Source organism: Myiozetetes cayanensis, unplaced genomic scaffold (genome assembly GCF_022539395.1).
Source record: "Myiozetetes cayanensis isolate MyiCay16 unplaced genomic scaffold, myiCay2020 scf3, whole genome shotgun sequence".
NCBI lineage: Eukaryota > Metazoa > Chordata > Aves > Passeriformes > Tyrannidae > Myiozetetes > Myiozetetes cayanensis.
In genome coordinates this window covers 36,415,811-36,436,768 of record NW_026087521.1, presented here as the reverse complement: position 1 = coordinate 36,436,768, position 20,958 = coordinate 36,415,811, and the positions used below count along the sequence as shown (strand labels likewise).

The following is a 20,958-nucleotide window of genomic DNA, read 5'->3' as shown; positions in this document are numbered from 1 at the left end:
AAAAAGAAGAGAGAAGCCAATGAAAATGTGGAATAAATGCATTTAAGTAAACAAGACACATAAGTAAAATACAGATCTTGTTGCCACCAATTGTCAGAGAGTACAAAATGCAACAGTTTCCAGCACGGATAATGTACATTCACAGAGAGCAGGTCCTTTGGTAGATGCTAAACTAGTGGTCCACATATAACTCCATGTCAGGGTCACTGACAACTGAAGTCTAGGAGTAATACTCCAGTGGTTGTCATCTCTAAACTGCTCTCTCTACAGGATACAGTAAAACATTTTCCTCTGTGGTTGTTCTTACATTAGGTATGTTGTGTTTTTTTCTAAATACTGAGAAACAAAATATGTCAGTAAATTAACATGATTCAAAGGCCAGTTCTGGCTTTGGGTCCCTTGAACAGTGCCTCTTCCTCATGGATAACACTTTTTCCTCCAACTATAGTGACCAACACAGGCAGACTCCAGGAAATAAGTGATAATGGATTCTTAATAATCAAGAAGGTGAGGTTCAGACAGAGAAACAGTAACATCATCTCACTCCTCTGAAGGATCTCATTTGTAATTCACACGTAGCAAGCATTGGCATTAACTTCTTCACCTGAGTAATAACGACAGCAGCTTGGATGTGAAAGAGTGACACCTCCACAAGTCATCAAGAGTGGTAAAAAACTCATAGAGAGTTTTATATTGTTCTTACTCCACAGTTATGACGGTATATGATTCAAAAGGACAGTCACGCATTCCCTCCTCCTCCCAAGTTAGATCCATGGACCATCCACACACTGCATGAGGTGGTTCAGTCAAAAGGTTATTAAATTTTTTTGTTAGTTTCCATTTGGATTATTGCAGTGAACAGGCTAACTGTCCAGCCATAGATCACTAGATTTGACAGAAACAATACAGCAAAAGTGCACAGGTAAGGGAGGGGGAGGGATGATGCAAGTCTGTTCAGTAGCAGCTTTCAGTTACACTGCTTTACCCACAATGATAAAATGCATCCTATGGTATAGTAGCCCTATTTGAACTTGGTCTGCTCAATAAAAAACACACAAGTCTTTGGACCTAAAAGACAGTGAGTCTGAAGTGACTAGATGCTGCAAAGCAGACACCAAAGAGGAAAGGACATGAAAATCTGGTTAAAGGTTGTTAGGTAGAGGGGAGCTTGTCCAAGTTCAGGTGACAGAGCTCAATAAATATGGGAAACCACTTCAACTTGTAAATGTTAATTGTAATTACTACAACAGTTCAGTTTAATGAAAACATCCCAGCATCAGTAAATCCCGTCTGCAGTTGAGAGGAAGTGTCTTTCAGAACAGACAGATTCTGCAAAGGAAATCAGTTTGTTCATTTCTGGGCTTACTCATGTAGGTACTGCAAGGTATCATTGTACTGGTGAGTTCAGTTAGGGAACAGTCTGTATAATTATATATATTCAAACACTTCAAATGCTGCTAAAGCAAAAATGTACATAAAAAACAGTACTCAGAATATTTCTTCTTAGCCATCAACCCCTGAATAACAGAACTGTGAAACCATGCAACTCTACACTACCAGCTGCACTATGATTCATGGATCCTTTTTATCCTCACAGTACTTCATGGTAGTATAATCATTCCTAGTCACATGTGATTCATCAAAGTATTTTGTAGTAAAGACAAATGTTATAATATGCCCTATTGTAACCATGCAAATCACATATCTTCATTTCCATACCTAAATTATGCTTTCACTGAACTTTTTCTGCTGCTCAAGCAGCTCTCAGATACCAAGCTAGTCAGGCATTTCAAAGTTGTTTCATAGCAAGGAATCCCAATTTTTTTCATCCCGTTTCACTTTCTCAAGCCTCTTCATGCTTTACACATCACTGTTTTGAAAAGGTTTGCACTAGGTTCTTCACTCTAAGCTACTACCACCCTATCTCCTCTGTATGCCTCACATGTTTCCTGTGGCCAGAAGTTCATTTAAGTTCACTTGGCAGACAAACCTTATGACACTTCACACAGCAACTCTGAATGACAGGTCCTTTGTAGATCATCACAAGCCAAGCAACACAGAGACACAAGGAAAAAAGTTTCAAACTTCCTTTTTCTATATTATATTCCCAAGGAATTCATCTTTCTACTCTCTTGGAGCCTATTAACTTTAACAACAGATGTAATATTTTTTAGTAGAAACCTTAATACAGTCTTAGAACTGCTCATATTAACTGTCCAAATTTCCAGTTCAAACCTAATGGCTTTGGTTCAAGAATAAACATTAAACAGCTCTAAAGAAAGTTAAATAGAAAACAAGTAAAAACCACTACTCCATATTTCACAGATAAAACAGCAGCTCAAAATAAAGATCAAATACAACCAGAGCACGGGATGATAGCAGGCTTCCAAAGAAGTGCAGAATTGTTACCTTTGCTGGTGCTTATCACAGAAAGGTGATATAGTAAAAGTACTGTGGACTGAAATAAATCAGATACTCCCTGTGACCACTGTGTTCTCTTACCCTAGAACTGCATATTTAACATTTATAACATATGGATTGCTAAGGAATCAAAAACAAAGGTTAATGATGAGAAAAAAACAAGTTTGGACTTCAATCCCTTTCCATTCTCCAAAGTCAGTTAGCAGAATTTTAGTAACACGCAGAGAATTATTCCTTCAGTCTTGGGGGCGGGAAAAACAAAAACATGACTTCTCTATTTCTAAATAGTTATTTATATGTATAAATAAATATATATATATAATATATTTATTCCAAGTATTTATTTTATGAATGCATATTTATTCATACATATGACTTTAAACGAAGCAGTACATGTTATCATTCATTGGCATTCCCATTTGGGCTTCTATCTAAAAAACAGACATCTATCTATCAGACAAAAAACTACCAAACTTTTCTACCAGGTATAAATCAGTTTCCCTTTTTTCCCATGGTATTTAAAGGGCAACAATAAACTTACAACAACATTATCAAATTTTAAACATATAGGAACACTTTTCAGTAAAACAAAACACAGTATGATGTACTGTTGTTCAACCATGGAGTGTGACTTATTTAGCCAGGGTATTGGAAAACTGTAAGAAACACGGGGTATGCAAATGATTCAGTAGGTATACTTCTTTCTTTGAAATTCTTCCATAGAAATTCACTTCTCTTTTTCTTTCTCCACTTTTTGTTTCTTCCACCTTTTATTCTCTTCTTCTTTTATCTTTATTAACTAAGGTACCACTTGCTGTCCTGAGGGTACAAACTCTTAATTGAGGTTCCAAGCTGCTGTGAATGCCAAACTATCAACACTCTCAGGAGGGAAGAAAGTGTGGATACTCCCAGAGGTAAATGCTAATAACCACCTTTTGCTTCTTATCCCATTCCTTCCCCTCAACCATCCAGTAATTTCAAATAAATAAAATATTAGTCTTCTCATTCTGTCCCACATTGCCCCACAGCACCACTGCATGCTGTGAAAAAAAAATGCATGGCTAAATATTTTTCATGATAATCCACTGTGGGATAACTTCTTTTAATATACTTTAGGTCATTTACCCTTCAAAGAGAAACATAATCTGCTTTCAAAGTATGCTGTTCCAAATACAAAGATAACAGGCTCAGTTCTCATTTCTGACTGCTCTTGCTATGTCTTAACAGCATGCAGCAGCCAGAGAACGACCAGGCAGGAGCAGCAGAGGATCTCCTAGGGGTACCATTCGGTGGAACCAGGTCAACAAAGCTGGTTCTCTGCCACCTTCCCCCACCTCATTGCATGAGAGGGGTGCCAGGGGATGGGGCCACATGCTGAGCTTGAGCAGTTGAACAGTCACACCAACCGCTACGAGATGGAATAAATTCAAGAATGAAAGCACTGCCTGCCTGGCTACTGCCCTATGCAAACAACACCCTTGCAGAGTAGCAGGGAAGCCAGGCTAGACCCTGGAAAGCACATTTATAGAATCATAGAACATGCTGAGTGGAAAGGGACACATCAGAATCAAAGAGTCCAATTCCTGGCCCTATGCAGGACACCCCAAGAATCACAAGATTTCCAGCCTCTTGTTCCATTCTGATTAAAAAAATCTTCAGAAGAAGTACCTCAAGTGTGGAAGAACCTCAACAGAAGAACAAAAGAGCTTTGTAAACCCTACAGACACCTTAGTAGAAAACCAAATTGACTAGGTCCTCTGCTCATAAAAACAGAGGTAAACACCATAAACCTCCAGGCATCAAAAAGTACTGGGACAAAGGTAAAAATAAGATGTCATTCGTGCAGGTTTTCCAACACTAAAACAACAAGTAAAGGCAAGTCTAAAAGGTGAACATTACAGACACCTGACTGTCGACAAAGGAGGGGTTGGGTTTGCAATAGGTATGAAACTCTGAAATTAGTGATTACTTTTCTACCACTGGCTATAAAAACTGGGAACAAACAGGCTAAGTTTCTTGTTCTTGTACGAAGAATATGATTAAAACTTAGCTAAACCCTGGTGGAGACACAGGTCTATAAATAAATAAAGGTACACATCACTCTCCTCCCTCAAGAATACTGTTATCTGTCACTTAACTAGATGTCAACTAAGTCACTTGCCTCAGTAATCCATCTTCACTGCACAGAGTGCAGTTACTACAGTAGGTATACAGGGTAACACTGCTTTGACTGACAGATGTTCAGGCTGGTGCAGGAATGTGTTAACCTTTACGTTGTTCTGGAGTGAGATACCTCCTACAGATTACGTGGCACTTGTTTTTGCTTTTATAGCAAGAGCATGACTCTTACGGAAACATGTTAATAGACTCTTGCTACTTCCTTGGACATCAGAAAGCAGAATTCATGTTGATGCCAAGGACAGAGACCATAACAAATAAGTTAATGAAGTCAAATATGACAGCAGAATAGAAGAGGCATAAGGAGACATGAAACAACACAGTACAAAACACAGAGCACAGCTCAGGTCTTCAGTCTTTACTTATGAGTTGTATTGTCACAGGACGTACTACTAAGCATATGCTCATTAGCACATGAAGGGAAAAGGAAAAATAGTCTCTCCTTTACATCTCACTCCTTCCCCTGCTTGAAATGTTGAAAATGGGAGGAACTGCAGAGACTTCACACTACTCTACTCTGAGCAAATAGCTGGGAAGGAGTGGAAAGTACTAAGAGTCTCAGACCTTTCTTTCTTTTCATTAACCAGCAGAGACCCCAGATGAAGCAGCTACAGGCTGAACTGCTCCTGAATGTACAGAATTACAATTAGGATGCTGTTCTGACAACCATCAGGCCAAGAATCTCATGTGTTGCCTCTCCGTTTCTCCTCACTGTTACTGTAGCAAGCTATAAACCTACAAAACAGCCACAAATTAAGAAACTGATTTTGCTTTTTGACAGTCTTCTTACTACTACATACGAAGTACACCACTGCCCCCAGACACTTACAGGTGATCTTCCTACCCAAAACCAAAACAAAATAATGTTCCCAAACTCAAGTCTTTCAATTCAATAGTATTATTTGCAGACTGCAGCTGGGCACTTATGTTAATAAAACAAATATCACATTTAAATACAGCATGTACTACAAGTGCTGACGGGAGAATTTTTTTTAAGTAGTAAGCACAATACACGTTCAGTGTTTTCCTAGTGTATTCGACTTGCAAATTCAACCAGAAATCAATAACAATGGATTGCAAGTTTGCAATTTATGTTTTTAACAGATTCCCTGGCATATTCAGTTTAACATGGATGTTGATCACATAGGGTTTTCTTTGTTTGTAGCACATTTTGTAGCTATAGTATTTAAAAATTAATAAACTAGAAGTCATTTTCAATATACAAACCTGAAGCAGAATGGGTAAACAAATACTGATGGGGTCAATCTCAAAAAGGCTATGATTTCTTTGGATTATTATTGTATTACATTACGATTTCCCACATAACTAAAATAATTCACAATAGTAAGCACTGAACTGAGTAAAACATACTTGTAGAACCAGCCTTTGCTGTTACTACAGAGAAAATTTCATACAAGCAAAAGAAAGCACAAACACACCTACCCACATTCATATGTGTGTGTGTGCTTTTCTAGCTCAACGTAATCACATACTTCCCAACACATTCTTCCTAACATGTATTTTTTTTTAACTGTTTGATGAAAACTATTCTGGGGAAGGCAAGACTGGGACATTTGTAATAAAGACCAAAAATTAATGGCATCACCATATCACTATGAAATTTGAGGACATATAAAGAATAACCATTACACGTCTACATCAGACGAGGCTTCAGAAATACGCCTGGTGTTTCCTGTGTTAGTTGTTACCTGTCTATCAGATACATGTGTGGCCTCCCAGCGGTAAGCGATGGGCTAACAAAAGTTACTTTGCAGGGCTTCAGAAGTAGAGCACAACTCTGCAGCTGGACTAAATTCAGGTTGCAGAGGAAGAAATCTTAATTTTAACTGAGGAGTAATTCTACTTTTGATAGCTAAATCATTCTGCTGTAACCAATATGCTCACCCACAAAGAATTATCTCATGTATAATTGCTTCAATACTGATTAATAAATAATAACTGATGAAGAGACTTTGCTGGCAGTCACTAAGCATCAGCTGAAGAGAGGGCCTAAAGAAGAGCCTTAGGCCTTTAATCCAGGTTGTCATTAGCTGACAGAAATTGCCTGGTTTTGAGGTCATTCCTATTAAATAAAAATATTAATACATTTTTCAAATACAGAATAATTTTCTAAAAGCTACAGGCTGAACTGCACAAAACATGGATATTATTTTAGACAGGAACTGATATTTTAATTTTTTTCTAAGAACTAATAAATGACAAAACTCACTGGGAAAAAAGTTATTTTGGTGTCCAACATGGGTTTTTTGTGGGTTTTTTTTTTTTTTTTTTTTTACACTATTAATAAAAGTCAGCTCTTTAGTCTCCTCAGACTGACTCCCACACTGCAGATAAGGGGATGCCCAGCACAGCTGCCCAGCATCTTATGGATAGCTAGAACCAATATACTACCAGTCATCTTGTCTTAAGGACATGGATAAAACCACAGTCTCCCCATGGTGCTGGAACTAAACCAACATGAGCTTTTGGGCACATACCAATTCAGATCTAAGTCTGCTTATTTGCCTCTGTTCACTAGCCCTTCCTGGATAAAAATGATTTTTCACTTGTGCAGAATCAAGCAACTATTACTGCATGGATCCCATTTTTGAGACCACTATACCTTTTTGTCTGATACTGAGCCAAACTGAGTGAGCCCCCCAGGCACGTGCTTGAGATAATTCAGTGCCAGGACATTTATGTAGGCTCTCTTTAAGCCAGAGAGCACTACAGAAACAGTAGTTATTTTCCTTTAGCCAAATATTACAGCTCCTCCTCATTGGTTAGCGTAAGACTTAAATGCACTGCAAAGTATTGAAGTAAGATCTTTAACCAGGAGCTTGTGATCTCTAATTACATCTTAGATAAAGTAATAGCAAAATAAAAGCAGTGCAATAAAGGTTGGCCTTATTGTGGTGTGACGCTTATCATAAGATCTTCCTTAGCCTTAAGGTCTTTTTCTGTATTATGGCAAATTGCTCAGCACTGATGACTCTACAGCAATGTTTAATACAACTGAAAATAAGACATACCCGCTTGCAGAGGTCTCTTCAAAACAGAATGCACATGGGCTCAGTCAGACTGTGGAGGTCCTGTCCTAAGCAGCTGACCCAGCTGCTGCCAGGCACACACCATCAGCCCTGCAGCATATGCTGCAACCATTTTGGAATAGACGCAGGAGTAGGAAAAGTGAAACCACACAAAATTCTTCTTAAGGCACTGCGTTCCGTCAGCATTCCTCCTCCCACTCACCACCACCCAGACAGATAGCCACTTTCTTTCACAGCTGCTCATTCCCATCTGCTCTGGCACTGTTTGCACTTGCCTCTTGAAACCCCTGCACCCAGAATTCCTCCTGATTCCACTCCTTTCCACACACTATCTTTTTAGCAGATACTCCTCCTGACAAGAGAAACATTTTAGAGCTGCCAGTTGGCATTTTATTTCCATACATATCTCCACGTCCCATCCACAGCAAAAAAGAATGGTAAATGGGAATCACCCCAAAACATCTCTTCTCAGAAATATGTTCATCTCAATTGATACATTGTGCTTTTTCCCTGAGTGCCCACTCCTTCCACCAACTGAAAAGAGAAAGAATTAGCAGGAAAAAAAGGAATTAAAATAACTTACGAGACAGTGAAAAGCCATGCAGGATATAGTGAGTTTCCATGTTCACCTGACAAAGGAATGAGAAACAGAGGCTTTGAAGAATAGAAGCACAGCTAAACATGAAGTACCGTAAAAATTAATCCAAACAGGGAAAATAATAAAGCAACAATAGTAGGAAAAGGCCTGGTGAACTGAAACCAAAGATAAAGACAATGAAAGAAAGAGACACAGAGATGATGTAACATACAACACAATCCAGCCAGCAATATTTTGCTTTTAAGAATTATTGACAAAGAATATATTAAAGAGGTATGATTAGGAAATGCAATGTAAGAGTAGAAGCAAGCAAGCATGTGGAGGTAAGTGGAGTTTTCTGGATTATCATATTGTGTAAAGATGACACAGATCCCATGATTTTCACCAACTACAGCTCACACCTGCTAGACCCATACAATGATCAACTAAGCCTGCTTGTAAGGGCATCCCTCCTCCCTTAATACCGCATTACCTCAGGCACCACCCTGGTAGAACTATACTGCTCCCTAGACCACAGCAACATAGAGACTGCACCACAACCCCTTCCACAGGAACAAAGCCCCTGCCCATAGACAAAGGCAGTTGCAGTGATTTCCTGTAATCCCAGATTAATCTAAAAAACATATTATATATCTGCAATGCATATAAAAAAGTCAGCTCTGCTTTTAAATTACCTACTCTGGAAGGGATTCTGATCAGATCCATATGGACTAAAGAGTTATGCTAATGATTTACATCCACTGAGCTATGCTCCTAGAAAATAACTGCTTGTCTAAATTCCAAATTAATTTTAGTGTATGAAATATAAAACGTCTTCATGTCTCCAAGAATTATATAGGATATGGAAAAATTCCTGGTTTGATTGGCTACCTAAGCTTTCTAAAAGTCAGTTTCTATTTATAACTTGACTTGTACTGAATGTCACACTTAGGTTTAAACTAATTTTGAGGTCTTTGAAAAACTGAACAGCTAACACTTAAGCAGTTTTGAGGAACAAATCTGCTTTTAATCTCCCAGTTAATTCTGTTCCTCTCAGAGTTTATACACTCTTGACCACAGCATTTTATTTATACTGGTCAGCTGGAAAAGAGGTGAGATTTTAATTAAAATCTTAATTTTACTGTCAAAATTTGAAAAGACAGCCCCCTGCTCCCAAAGTGTTTTGTGAATCAAAACCAGGTTTAGGGAAGTGCCAAAAGAAAAGTAAAGGTATATGCAGTGTGAAGTCTTTTAAATGTCTACAGTATGCCTACAAAATAAATATAATATACAATGCATTAACTGAACTGAAGAAAGATTCACCATTGCAAGAAATTGCTTATCATGATGCTTCAATTGAAGGTTTGTTTAATTTTCCTGAAAATCCATCCATTTTTACAAGGAAACTTACTTTTATTATACATTTATATTAATTGCCATGGGAGTAAGTGTATTTTAGGGAAAAAGGGGCTTTGAAGGAAACCAAGAAGTTGGAAATTGCATGTGCAAGGATATAGATATTTTCAAATTCAGCCAGTAGGGTCCATGAACTCCTGGTACTGCAATGCAAGAGACTCAAAAGACATGGATTACCTCAGCAATTCATCTGAAAGGCCACAGTTCTGAACTGAAGTGTTTGTTCTGAGTCCATACCTTAAAAAATACTCTTTCAACAAAACTGAACCATGATTAAAGATGACCAGATCCCAAGTGGACTGGAAAATAGCAAGATATATTTAACCAATAACGCTATTGCGTGTGAATAGTGTGAACTATTCTGGTATTCCTGGGCAATAACGCCCCTATTACAGAGGTATATTATGAAAAGCAAGAGCTAAAACTCTAGACTAACCAAACAATCTCAACCTATCTCAATCTAAGCAGGCCTTTGGTCTTGAGGTCCTTGCAAAGATTAACCTACTAATTTGCATAATTGTTGGCATAATTCTGTACAGTAATACTGTCAAGTTGGTGGAGCATACATACATCCAAATGCGCTGAATCAAGAGATTCAAGCATAACTATCAAGCTCTAGTAGCCACAAATTCCTAATAAATAAATACTTGGATTTTCTCTTCAGATTTGTGTTAAACCTAAAGTCATGAGACCAGTTTTGCCAAACACAAGAGCATCAGGAAGTTATCAACTGGTATCTATAAGACATGAGTGTGCCTTTGTCTTCAGGTTACCATACTCAAGCAGCAAAAGTCTGCAGGATATGAGCTCTGAACAACACTACAAGAAAATGAGTTAAAGAGAAAGTAGGTTTTATGTTTCAAACTGATGATGGTCCTAAGGCCTATCCCCACGTTTCATACAGTTGCTGACAGTAATGTTGAAAGCCAAACTGCTTGAAACTTGTTCTCAGATGAGCCAAGGACACTTCAGAGTAAGAGAATAAGGTAGCATTATGTAGCACAAACTTGCAAGCATTACTTAGTATTACAGCCCAAGGAACATGAGACCTACCTACCAGCGTCTACACCAAACAACTTCCATCTTATTAGAGCCCTCAGTGTTTTCTAAAGTTGAAAGCTATCAGGCATTCTTAGCTTCAGGCTAAATCCTTCAAGGTGAAGTACATTACAGTGAAAATCACCAAATCCTACCTGAGTTGAAGTCTGTTCCAATACTGGTTGACAACAAGTAAGAAACAGCCTGATACCTCTACCCTTTTCTATTAGGCCAGTGAAGACTCCGCTTTATCAGTGAGTGTAGTGATAGGATGAGGAGTTACAGTTTCAAACTGAAAGAGGGTATGGTTAGATATAACGAAGAAATTCTTTACTGTGAGAGTGGTGAGACACTGGAACAGATTGCCCACAACAGCTGTAGATATCCCATCCCTGGATGTGCTCAAGGACAGGTTGGATGGGGCTTTGGAGCAACCTGATCTAGTGTAAATTGTTGCTGCCCATGGTAGGGGGGGCTGGAACTAGATGGTCTTTATGGTCCCTTTCAATCCATGATTCTATGACTATTACAAAGTCAGAGGCAACCAGTTTCTCATTGCAAGAGCAATAGCAATTGTACAAATATTTAATCTGCTGGAAGCAACACTACGGACCAGGCATCTACTTCTCCTTCCTTATTTCTTTACCTTGGCACTTTTGAGTTCTTTTTCTAAATTAACTCACTATACTGACAAGAGAAACAATCTAGAAAAATAAATAAATAAATAAACACACTAAAACCCCACTGAAAATCCAAACCACAAACTCGAAGCCTTTCAGCCATCAAAGGTAACATGAGAACCACAAGTATGGCCTCAGCAGTTCCCATATCCTTGTACTCCTAGGTTAAAGCACCTCAAAGAACCACTTCCTAGTCATGCTTCCTCCTTTTGTGGGGTCAGAGAGTAGTGTCATAGTCTGCCAGCCATGGTACGAAAGGACTGAAGAAGAGTGAAAGGACCCCTGTATCCTATCCAGCTGTTCCAGTGACAAAACCAAGACTTATTTGGTGACCCCTTCAGTATGGCCTGAATCAGAGATGCCAATGCAGAGGGGTTTCCTGGGCCGACCTTCCGTCAGCACAGCCTTAAACCCATACTAGGGTTCTGACAGTTGCACAAAAGAAAACTGGATTAGAGATGTGTTTTGGCTGAAAACTTACCACATTTTCATCTATTTTTCAGGTCAGTTTTCAGCCAGATCATGTGGCTGTACAGAGGTGAAGGCTGGCGTAAGGAAGGTAAAGAATACCTTTGGTTCAGAGAAGATGGGATCAGCTCCCTCCAAAGCAGCACAATGCTCAGGCTGGCTCAAAGTGTTTAAGGAGATATTTCCCGATATGATCAGCCTGCAGTCCTTCCTCATGCCCCCACGCTACAGCACAAAGTCATACAACATTTGCAAAAGTATAAGGTAAACACCCTTTTGCTCAGGTGCGCAGATCAAACTGCTGTCTAGTCCTCTGCTTCCAGAACTAGCTCCGTTTTGTTATTCACAGTAACTACGAAGGAAGGATTTCTCTGTATGTTTACCTGAAAAATCAAGATGACAGCTCTGTGAAATATTCTATTAAGCTGACAGCATTTCTCATGTATGTTTTGGCTTGTTATACAGTTTCTAGCTTGATATTTGTACACAAAACCAAAACTGACATAAATAAAGGTCATAGTGTAACTCCTGGAACTGTGCCATATCAGGAAACAACGGTTTCAGAAAATTAGTGCTTCCATCAACCTCAGGAAGCAGGTAGGTTGCAAAAGCCTGCTCCTGAGCAAAAGATCTAAGATAGAGATTACTGTATCAGCCTCCTGAGCTAGCACACAGCAAACCACAGAACGTGTCAGTACTGAAGGAAGGAGACTGGAAACCCTACTACTTTCTTAACCCAGTACTACTGCTTTCTTTTAATAAATAGTCTCATGAACACTGGTATTGAAAAGGCTACAGAAAAAACAAGACAAAACTTCCCAAGAAAACCAAAGCAAAGTGAAATGGCATATTTAAAAGCTTAAAATTTCATCAGACAAGCACACCTGTTTAGTTAACCAGTTACAAAAAGCCCAAGACAAGCCAAAACCTTTAGACAAACCTCCAGAAAAGGTCACAAACGATACACACCAGCATTAAATGTACTAGCAAATTTTAGAAATGCTAATCAAGAAAATAGTTAAAGTACTTGATAGTAGGATCCCCTATAAAAAGTGAGGGTTTTCAAAGTAGTGAAATGTGTTTGATACATTAGAAATACTTACAACTACTCCGCTCTTGGTGACAGTTTCCCGGTATGTAAAATTGCACACTGCCCAAGCTAGGTAATATGTGGACATAAGAGGGGTCTGTGAAAAGTGATCTGTAACCCATCCATCTTCTTCAAAAACAGAAGTTTCAACTGGCATGTTGGACAAAGACAAGTAAGTTGCTTGATGTCTGATGCTGATTTTGAAAGTGGCCTTGTAGATGGGCTCATCAAAGCAAGGAAAGGCTTTTCTGGCATGAGTAGGAGAAAACTGCGTAACAGCAAGAAACCTAGAAAAGCAGCAAACAAAAATAAACAGTGATTACTAACTGTGCCCAGCGCTTGATGCATAAACATACCAAATAAGACATTGCTTGACTATTCTGGTCTAGAGAGGGGAAAAATACAACTGTATAACTGCTGAAAACAGTTCACACAACTGTCTGAACACTGCTTTATCACTTTCTTACTACCTCTACTGCAATGCAATTGATAGAAAGTAGTGGTCTACAAATTTCATACAAATTTGCAGACACGACGATGACATTAAATAAATAACTCTTTTTCTTGCATCAAACTTTAGGTTCTAGCAGTATTTTTCATCAATATGTAGGAAAAAAAGTGAGCCACTGGTGGTTATACAATGTAAAACAAGCACAGTCCTCAGTTCAAACCAGGATTTAACAGCCTTCAGGGAGTTCACACTGCCCTGAGACACTGACAGGGCACTTTGCCTTTCTTTGGGCATGAGAACTTACGGTCACACAGTGCACTCAGGAGGGTCATTGTTTTCCACTGCTGTTTACTTCTGTATCAGTTGCACGTAGGCCTGGGACACAGTGCTGCACAGCACTGCGGTGTCTGTGCACGTCCAAAAAAAAATTCTGTGAGCCTTGCTGAATTACAAATGTCAGTAAATGTTTAAACAAGCACAGACTATTTCACTGTTCTACATGTGGTTTTCTTTTCTAGTGTATTTTTGAGAGAATAAATAAATATTTTCAATTAAGGAGAGATTTAAATCAGATACAGAAAAGGAAACTTTTTGGGTAGAGACTTACACATAAAAAGAAAACCCATGTGCAGTGATCGTTTTGCAGAAACAAGAAGTTACACTTCAAGGTTGAATTATGGGGTTTGATAAAAGTATTTTCTAGAGGCATGCAGAGTGAAAAAATTACCATGGGCCAACTATGTAACTGTAAAAGTTGCACATACATAGGTTTTTTGAGTGGTATTGATTCATCTCTCATGTTCCAAGGTTCCATCAGTAGAAATAACCATGCAATTTTAGATACCAGGCAAACATTTATCAAAATTTTAGAGGTTGACTAATCATCTGTTATTCCTCTAAGGGAAGAGGATGGGTGGACAGTTTTGATATAATGAAAACGGTGGCACCTATTATTAATCAGTCTATAATCATTATTCTGCAATGTGATACCCTCTAACACTGAGGAAGAAAATAGGTAGCCCATAAGGAAAGTGAAGTATCTCATTAACTTCTTCTAAAACTTCTTGGGTTTAACACATATTTTAGAGACAATGAAGAAATAAATTTATTGAAATGCTATACTTTTTTCTTGCTATAGTGCATCTGCACCTGATAGAACTAGATATACGTTTTCCAGTGAATTATCACCTCTTTCAAATAAGGATAAAATTTGAAAATTTTTTCCACCACTGAGGCATTTATGATCAGTCTTACGTCTAAAATAAAAAGCCTTTCTTGGCTAGTACTTATTGCAGGAATTCACGTACCACATTTTTCTTGTCTTGTTACAAAAAACACATTACTAAAACCATAACTCTGCATAAGGCTGCTAAATCTAAGGTAAAAATTTGGTGCCAGGTATTCCAGTGTTAATACAGAAAAATTCCATATTATCAGTGGATTTGTACTAGTGCAACAAAGCCAAATCAGCCAATTAAATGGAGCAAAGCAACTTAATTTATATGTAAAGTATTTCAAGTGGACCTGATTCTGCATTCCAGGCACACTCTAAGCAGCTACAGACATCAGCAGAAGCCTCAAGTGAGCATGGAAAACTGTACTGGCCTGTTATTAATAAAGCAAGAATGATGAACTTTCCTCTGAAATTAACAATATTAATGAGGTCCAACATACATGTAAATGTGTACTCAGGGAATACTATTTATACTGTGACACTCTCCAAATAAGGAAGTTTTCCCTTGTCCCCCCTCCCCAACCTCTCTCTTTAATACTTTTATATTTAATATTCATTAGACCATTGAAACAATCCCTTCACCAGGTAATAAATCCTGATAACCTGATAACCCTGGTAAACGCTTCATCATCTGTATTCTCCCAGACAGGTAGATATATATCCACATAGATGTAACTGGGCAAACACTGGGTGGTCAATATTTCATACTAGAAATATATCAACTACCAATAAAGGTGATATTTATAACAAGTGCGTTACTATCAAATTTCAGTTTGCTTGTTGTGCCATAAAGCAAAACAAACAAAAAGTTAAAACTGCTTCCCAAAAACTAAACATTTATACTTTAAAAACCCAAACTAAACCCAAAACATTGTCTCTGTGTTCAAGTAAAACAAGCAAAGTTCTATACTGTAATAAAAGTGAAGAGCAAGCTGAGTATTTCATCTATCTCTTTACACACCCCTTTGGGCACCAACACTTGTATTTCCAATTCCCAAAAATATGAACATATAAAGTTTTACTTTAGGGAATGACAGCCTTGCAGTTTGCCTTCTCATCATACCCACAGTAGTACTTCACAGCTGTTTTAATGCCATCTCATCTATTAAAGGAAGACATGTTTCCTCAACAACCTATCTATTTTGACATCTTAGTTGTTACAAGACGAAAGAATATGACTGTTTGTTTTGTCTGTGTGATGTAAGAATTTTTTTTCCTTTTCATTTAAGCCCCAGTTTGACGTTCACTTAAATTATGCCTGCATATTTTTACAGTACTCTACAGTAGCTCTGTATTATATGCCTGTTGATTACTGCCAGTAAATTCCGGCACATAATGCAAAGTAAATTTGTAGCATATCACTTGCATTTTACATCTCAAATACAGTAGAAAAGACTTAAGTCAGAAGCTGCTTTTATACAGCTGTCAACATTTCAGACTGATTTATGACTTTCACCTGTGAAGACCAGAGAAAGTAACTTTAGGGAAAAAAAATCATAAAGGCATTACTATGTTTGTGATGCCTCACAGTTACCCAGAGTTATTAGCTCCTCATGTACAACAAAGGTGAAAAAAAATATGGTTTGGGCCCTGCTTTAGCAACTTTACGCCAACGAGGCTACTGTATTTTAATCAGATGTCAAAAGCTAAAGCCCTGCTGGAGCATCAAAGTCTCCGGGAGCATGCAAAAGGCTGTCTGTCTATCATAATAGCAGTTGTCCACATTTAAGGACCACAAATTGTTATATGTATTACATTTAAAAAATGGGTTATTAATAAAAATGCAAATTGTTACATCATAAGAGTGTGCTCTGATCACAAAAGTTTCCTGCTTTAGAAGTGTATTATTCACTTTATACTATAGTGAGTCATTACGACTGTGCCAGTTGAAAAACACTACTTCTATTTAACACCTGAAACTATAACCATACGATGATTACAGTTTTAAAAACATTTTAGGGAAAGAAATATAAATGAACTGGTGTAAAGAAATAACATGCCATCGATTTCAATATAGCAATACTACCTTACATAGGGTAAGGTATCTATCCTTAGATCTGGCATGACTTTACTTAGTGTATTAAAAACAAAGCAATTTATATCTGGAAAGTTACACACAGAGTACTGGGAAACACATTTTATATTGCCTTCCACCCTGTGTCTTAAATTACTCTGATGACTGAAAAAGTGAATGGACCTTTTTTTGTTGGTGGTGGTTTTTAAATCTTAACTAGGGAATCTGTATTGAAGTATGGTACAATAACTCTGCAAAAATGTCACTGCCACACCTATTTGACACTTCAATTACTCCTATACAAAGTCTAAGTACACAAGAATAATAACTGCTTAAATAACTTCTCAGATTTGTAAAGTGAATTATACCCCCTGCTGTTAACAGTACTTTGTTTTCTGATTTGCCCATTTCCATACAGGTCTGTAAGAACTCCCAATTACCCCAGCCATTCAATCATCCGTGATAACAGGCATTTTATCCGCATCTTTTCCTACGACCATGCTTTTTTCAAATTTCCATTTTATTTCACTTTGATGACAAATTGCAAAAACTTAATTTTAATCCTGCTTGCAGTTCTAACATCAGACTGTTTAAAACTGTCAGTAATCACAGTAATGAAAATATGTTTTAATAAAAGGGCTTTTGACTTAATTTGGTTGGTGAGGATGCTTTTCATGTTTGACTTAGTATTTCTGCCCAGTTCTTCCAACTATAAACTCTGTGTTTCATTTCACAGTATAAAACAGTAAGATTCAGGAAGAGAAGACCTATCACTGCAGGTGTTTCAACTACAGATATTTCAAGAAAGGATGGCTTAAAAATAAACTAATTCTAAAATGATAGGCCATACTAGAACCATGAAGCCCATGCCACCTTTCTTTTCAATTACAAAGCCTGACTGTGGTTAGAAAACTACTTTAAAAAAGAAAGCCTCTGTAACTGGCTAAACGGGGGCCTCCACAGTGACCTTGCCTACCTAACAAGGGCCTCGACAGAAACCCAAGGGGCTATAACAACATGAGTAAATACAAATCAAGACTGAATCTTGTTCTGCAGGAAAACTAGTTACGTTTGCCCGGTTGCAGGGTATAAACCTACAGCGACTCAGCTGCAGAGGTGTAAAGATATTCACGTTACGTGAAATCACATCCACATCCACGTTTTTGCTTCGAATAATAGAATGAAATTAAACCAGCACAGAAGTCCCGCTGCTGGCAAGGCTCTGTCACACAAGGGCACACGGCAGCCAAACACAGACGGAGTCATTAAACAGGCACGGAGTCTCCTCTCCGGGCCTGCCCCGACATGGACCGAGCGGACGGTCTGCTACGCTCTTGCCACCCTTGGAAGTTGGCTCGTTACCCCCGTCCGTCCCCAAGCCGCGCTGGGGCATCTCCTGACCTGCAGCCTTCGCCGCCCCGGGCGCGCAGGCGGAGCGCTCCGCTCACCTGCCGGCGGCCCCGGCTGACCCCGGCCCGGCCTCCCGCACGGCCCCAGCCCGGTCCTCCCCGCAGCCCAGGGCAGCTCCGCCCGCCCCCGCTCGCTCCCACGCAGCCCTTCAGCCTCGGCGCCCTCCAGCCGCTCTCCCGACACCAGCCGGTGGCGCGGAGCGGGCAAGGACTCGCGGTCCCCCAGAGCCTCCGCAGCTCCGCCCTGCCAGCGCCAGCCTTACGGGGACTCTTAAGCGAGCGGCGGTAGCGGGAGGCGAGGCCTGGCCTGTGCTCACCGACCGACCGGACTTGGCGGCCGCTCCTCCGCGCCGCAGCCCTTGCCCGGGCGGCCGGCGGAGCCCCGCGCCCCTCGGCGGCACCGCCAGGACCGGGCGAGCGGAGCCCGCGGCATCACCCGCCTGGCGGCTCCGCGGCCGCCGGGTCCTAGCGCCGCCTCGCCCGAAGTTCGGCGATGGGGCTGCCAACTTCGGACCAAGTTGGGTTTGAGGCGACGCGGTCGCTCCGCTACCTTCGCTCGCCGTGAAGGACGTAGGAGCTGCGGAAGAAGCCCAGCAGTTCGTTCTCGATGAGGGCGTTGTAGATTATCTTGAGGTTGTAACTTCTTTGCACCTCCAGGCTGCGGTTGAGGACCACGACGAACACCTGTGTCTGGGGGTAGAAGAAGGTGCGGGCCACCCGCACGCCGCCAGCCAGCTTGTCCTCGGCCACGCGGACCGCCTCGATGTGCATGCGGTGGGCGTGCAGCACGATGTACCGGCTGGCGTTGCGCACCTCCAGCTGCACGTTCACCTCCCCGCTGAAAGTGAAGTTCTCCATGAAGGCGCTCAGCATCAGGTTGTAGTGCAACGGCCGCAGGTGCCCCGGCAGCCGCGGCCGGGCCCAGGGCGGCAACTCCTGCCGCCTCTGCCACTCCTCCTCCTCCTCCTCCTCTTCCTCCGCCGCTTCCCCGCCCCGCGCCTCCTCCTCTGGCCGGCCGGGGGGCTGCCCCGCACCGGGAGGCTGCCGGGCCGCCCCCGAAAGGCTTCCGTTGCCGCTGGCCCGCGGCGGGCCGTCGGCGGCGGCGCCGCACTCCTCGAAGCGGACGCTGAGCAGCACGGCGATCATGGTCACCGCCAGCAGCGCCAGGATGGAGACAGCAAAGCCCAGGACCAGCCGCTTGTGCACGGCGATGTGCCGCTCCGTGGTGCGGGGTCTTGGCCCCGCCGCCTCGGCCCAGGGTCCCGGCGTCAGTCCCCGGCTGCCGTTCCGCAGGGCGGCCTCCTCCTCGATCATCATGGGGGTGACGGGCGGGCGCTTCTCCCGCTTCTCCTCAAGGGCCATCACGGCAGCGCCACCCCCGCCTCCCGCGGGGCTGCCGCCACCCGAGGGGGCCCCGAAAGCATGGAAGACTCCGAGGCAGGGGGGCTCTCAGCCCAGCTGGGACGCACCGCCTCTCACTTCCCGACAAACCGCATCACCCTGACCGCCGGGAGCCCCGCCGGGGAGCGGCTCCCGGGCGGGAGTACGGGACGAGGTCGGGTCAGGTCGGGCAGGAGGCGGCGGGCGCTCTCCGCCGTCCGGCCGCCGGGGCCGCGACGCGCAGGCAACTTGTGCGGCTTCTGCGGGGCACTTCAGCACATGCCGCCGAGCACACCGCGGCGCCAAGGGGGAGGGCTCTGCCGCCCCGGCCCCCCCGCTAGCACCGCCGCCCGCAGGGAGCTGTCTTTCCCCTGCGTCCCGAGCCGCCGGGGCCGGGGTCGGGCTCCTCGCCCGGCCCCGGCAGCACGCGAGCCATGCGCGCCCCCGGGGCGCCGCCGCGCAGGTCGGGCCGTCCCCGCGGGGCTCGCCCAGCACCGGAGCGGTGGCACCGGACAGCGGCGTGGGCCGGGCCCGTCCTCCTCTTCCTGCGAGCAGGTCGGGCTCCGGAGAGTCGCTTCTCACGGCTCCTCTTATTTTCTCTTTCCTGTCTCCTGCAGGTACAGAGCAGTCTCCCGGCTGAATCGAGCAGAGGCGGCTATATATAGGCACTGGGGAGAGGCGAAGGAAGGGAAGGGATGGGAAGGGGGGAGAGGCGGGCAAGCCCCGCCGCCCCTCGGCTTCAGCGGCTGCTCCGGCTGCCGGCGGTGACGGCGGCGCCCCGGGGGAGCGGGCGGGGGCGGGAGGCGGGGGAGACGCGGGGATGAGGGAGGCTTTTCTCCGGTGTGTCACACGCGGCGGCTCCGGGGGAGGTCGCTGAGGCGGCGGCGGGAGCCCCGGCCGGGGCGGGCGGAGAGCGAGGGCTGGGCAGCCGCCGAGGACGGGGCGGCTGCAAAGCCTCCGAACCGCAGGACTGCCCGGTATTACACGCAAATGCGTGTGCTCGACACATAAATATTGAACGCCCTTACTGTGTCGTATTTATAGAGACTTAATAAAGAGCCGCCGACTACGTGTTTGGACGACAATAGTGCTGTCATACTAACGTGGGGATGGAGCTCAGAAAAGGATAAATACTCCTACTTAAATCGATAGGATTAATATGCCGAGAAAAAAATCGCTCCGTAAGCTCTGGTTGGGACTCTCAGAAATCTCCCTGCCGTTATTCCGCGGACCCAGGACTGCCAGTGCTGAACCCATCTCCTCAGCTGGAGGGATTTTAAGGATATGTTAAATGCTGCCTGGGGTAATATAGCAACACTTCGCTTGAGTAGCCCTGAGCGAACCCCGGTCTGGAAAACTGAATCAGCCCACTTCTTCCACCTGTCCCCAAACTTTTGCACGTAGGGAGTGCAGAAACACAGAATTAATATATACAGCGAGGATGTAGATCAATGTCTGAAAGCATCTCTGTTCCACTTATTTTGCTTGCGTACTTCAAAACCTACCTCTGTTCATTTTCTTTTTTGAAGCTCTTTAGCTCCAGTCTTGTAAG

General features: G+C 42.5%; 1 protein-coding gene across 1 annotated transcript in view; it reads right to left on the bottom strand.

Annotated features, from left to right (window-relative positions):
- The window catches only part of TRHDE (thyrotropin releasing hormone degrading enzyme), a 208,960-nt gene extending 189,445 nt beyond the window's left edge, over positions 1-19,515 (bottom strand). The window contains exons 1-2 of the mRNA XM_050324389.1: positions 18,577-19,515; positions 12,932-13,205 (exon numbers count right to left, since the gene is read on the bottom strand). Coding sequence (XP_050180346.1) covers positions 12,932-13,205; positions 18,577-19,388 — 1,086 coding nt within the window. The 5' untranslated portion in view covers positions 19,389-19,515. The remainder of the gene's footprint in view (positions 1-12,931; positions 13,206-18,576) is intronic.
- Positions 19,516-20,958: the final 1,443 nt, after the last annotated feature.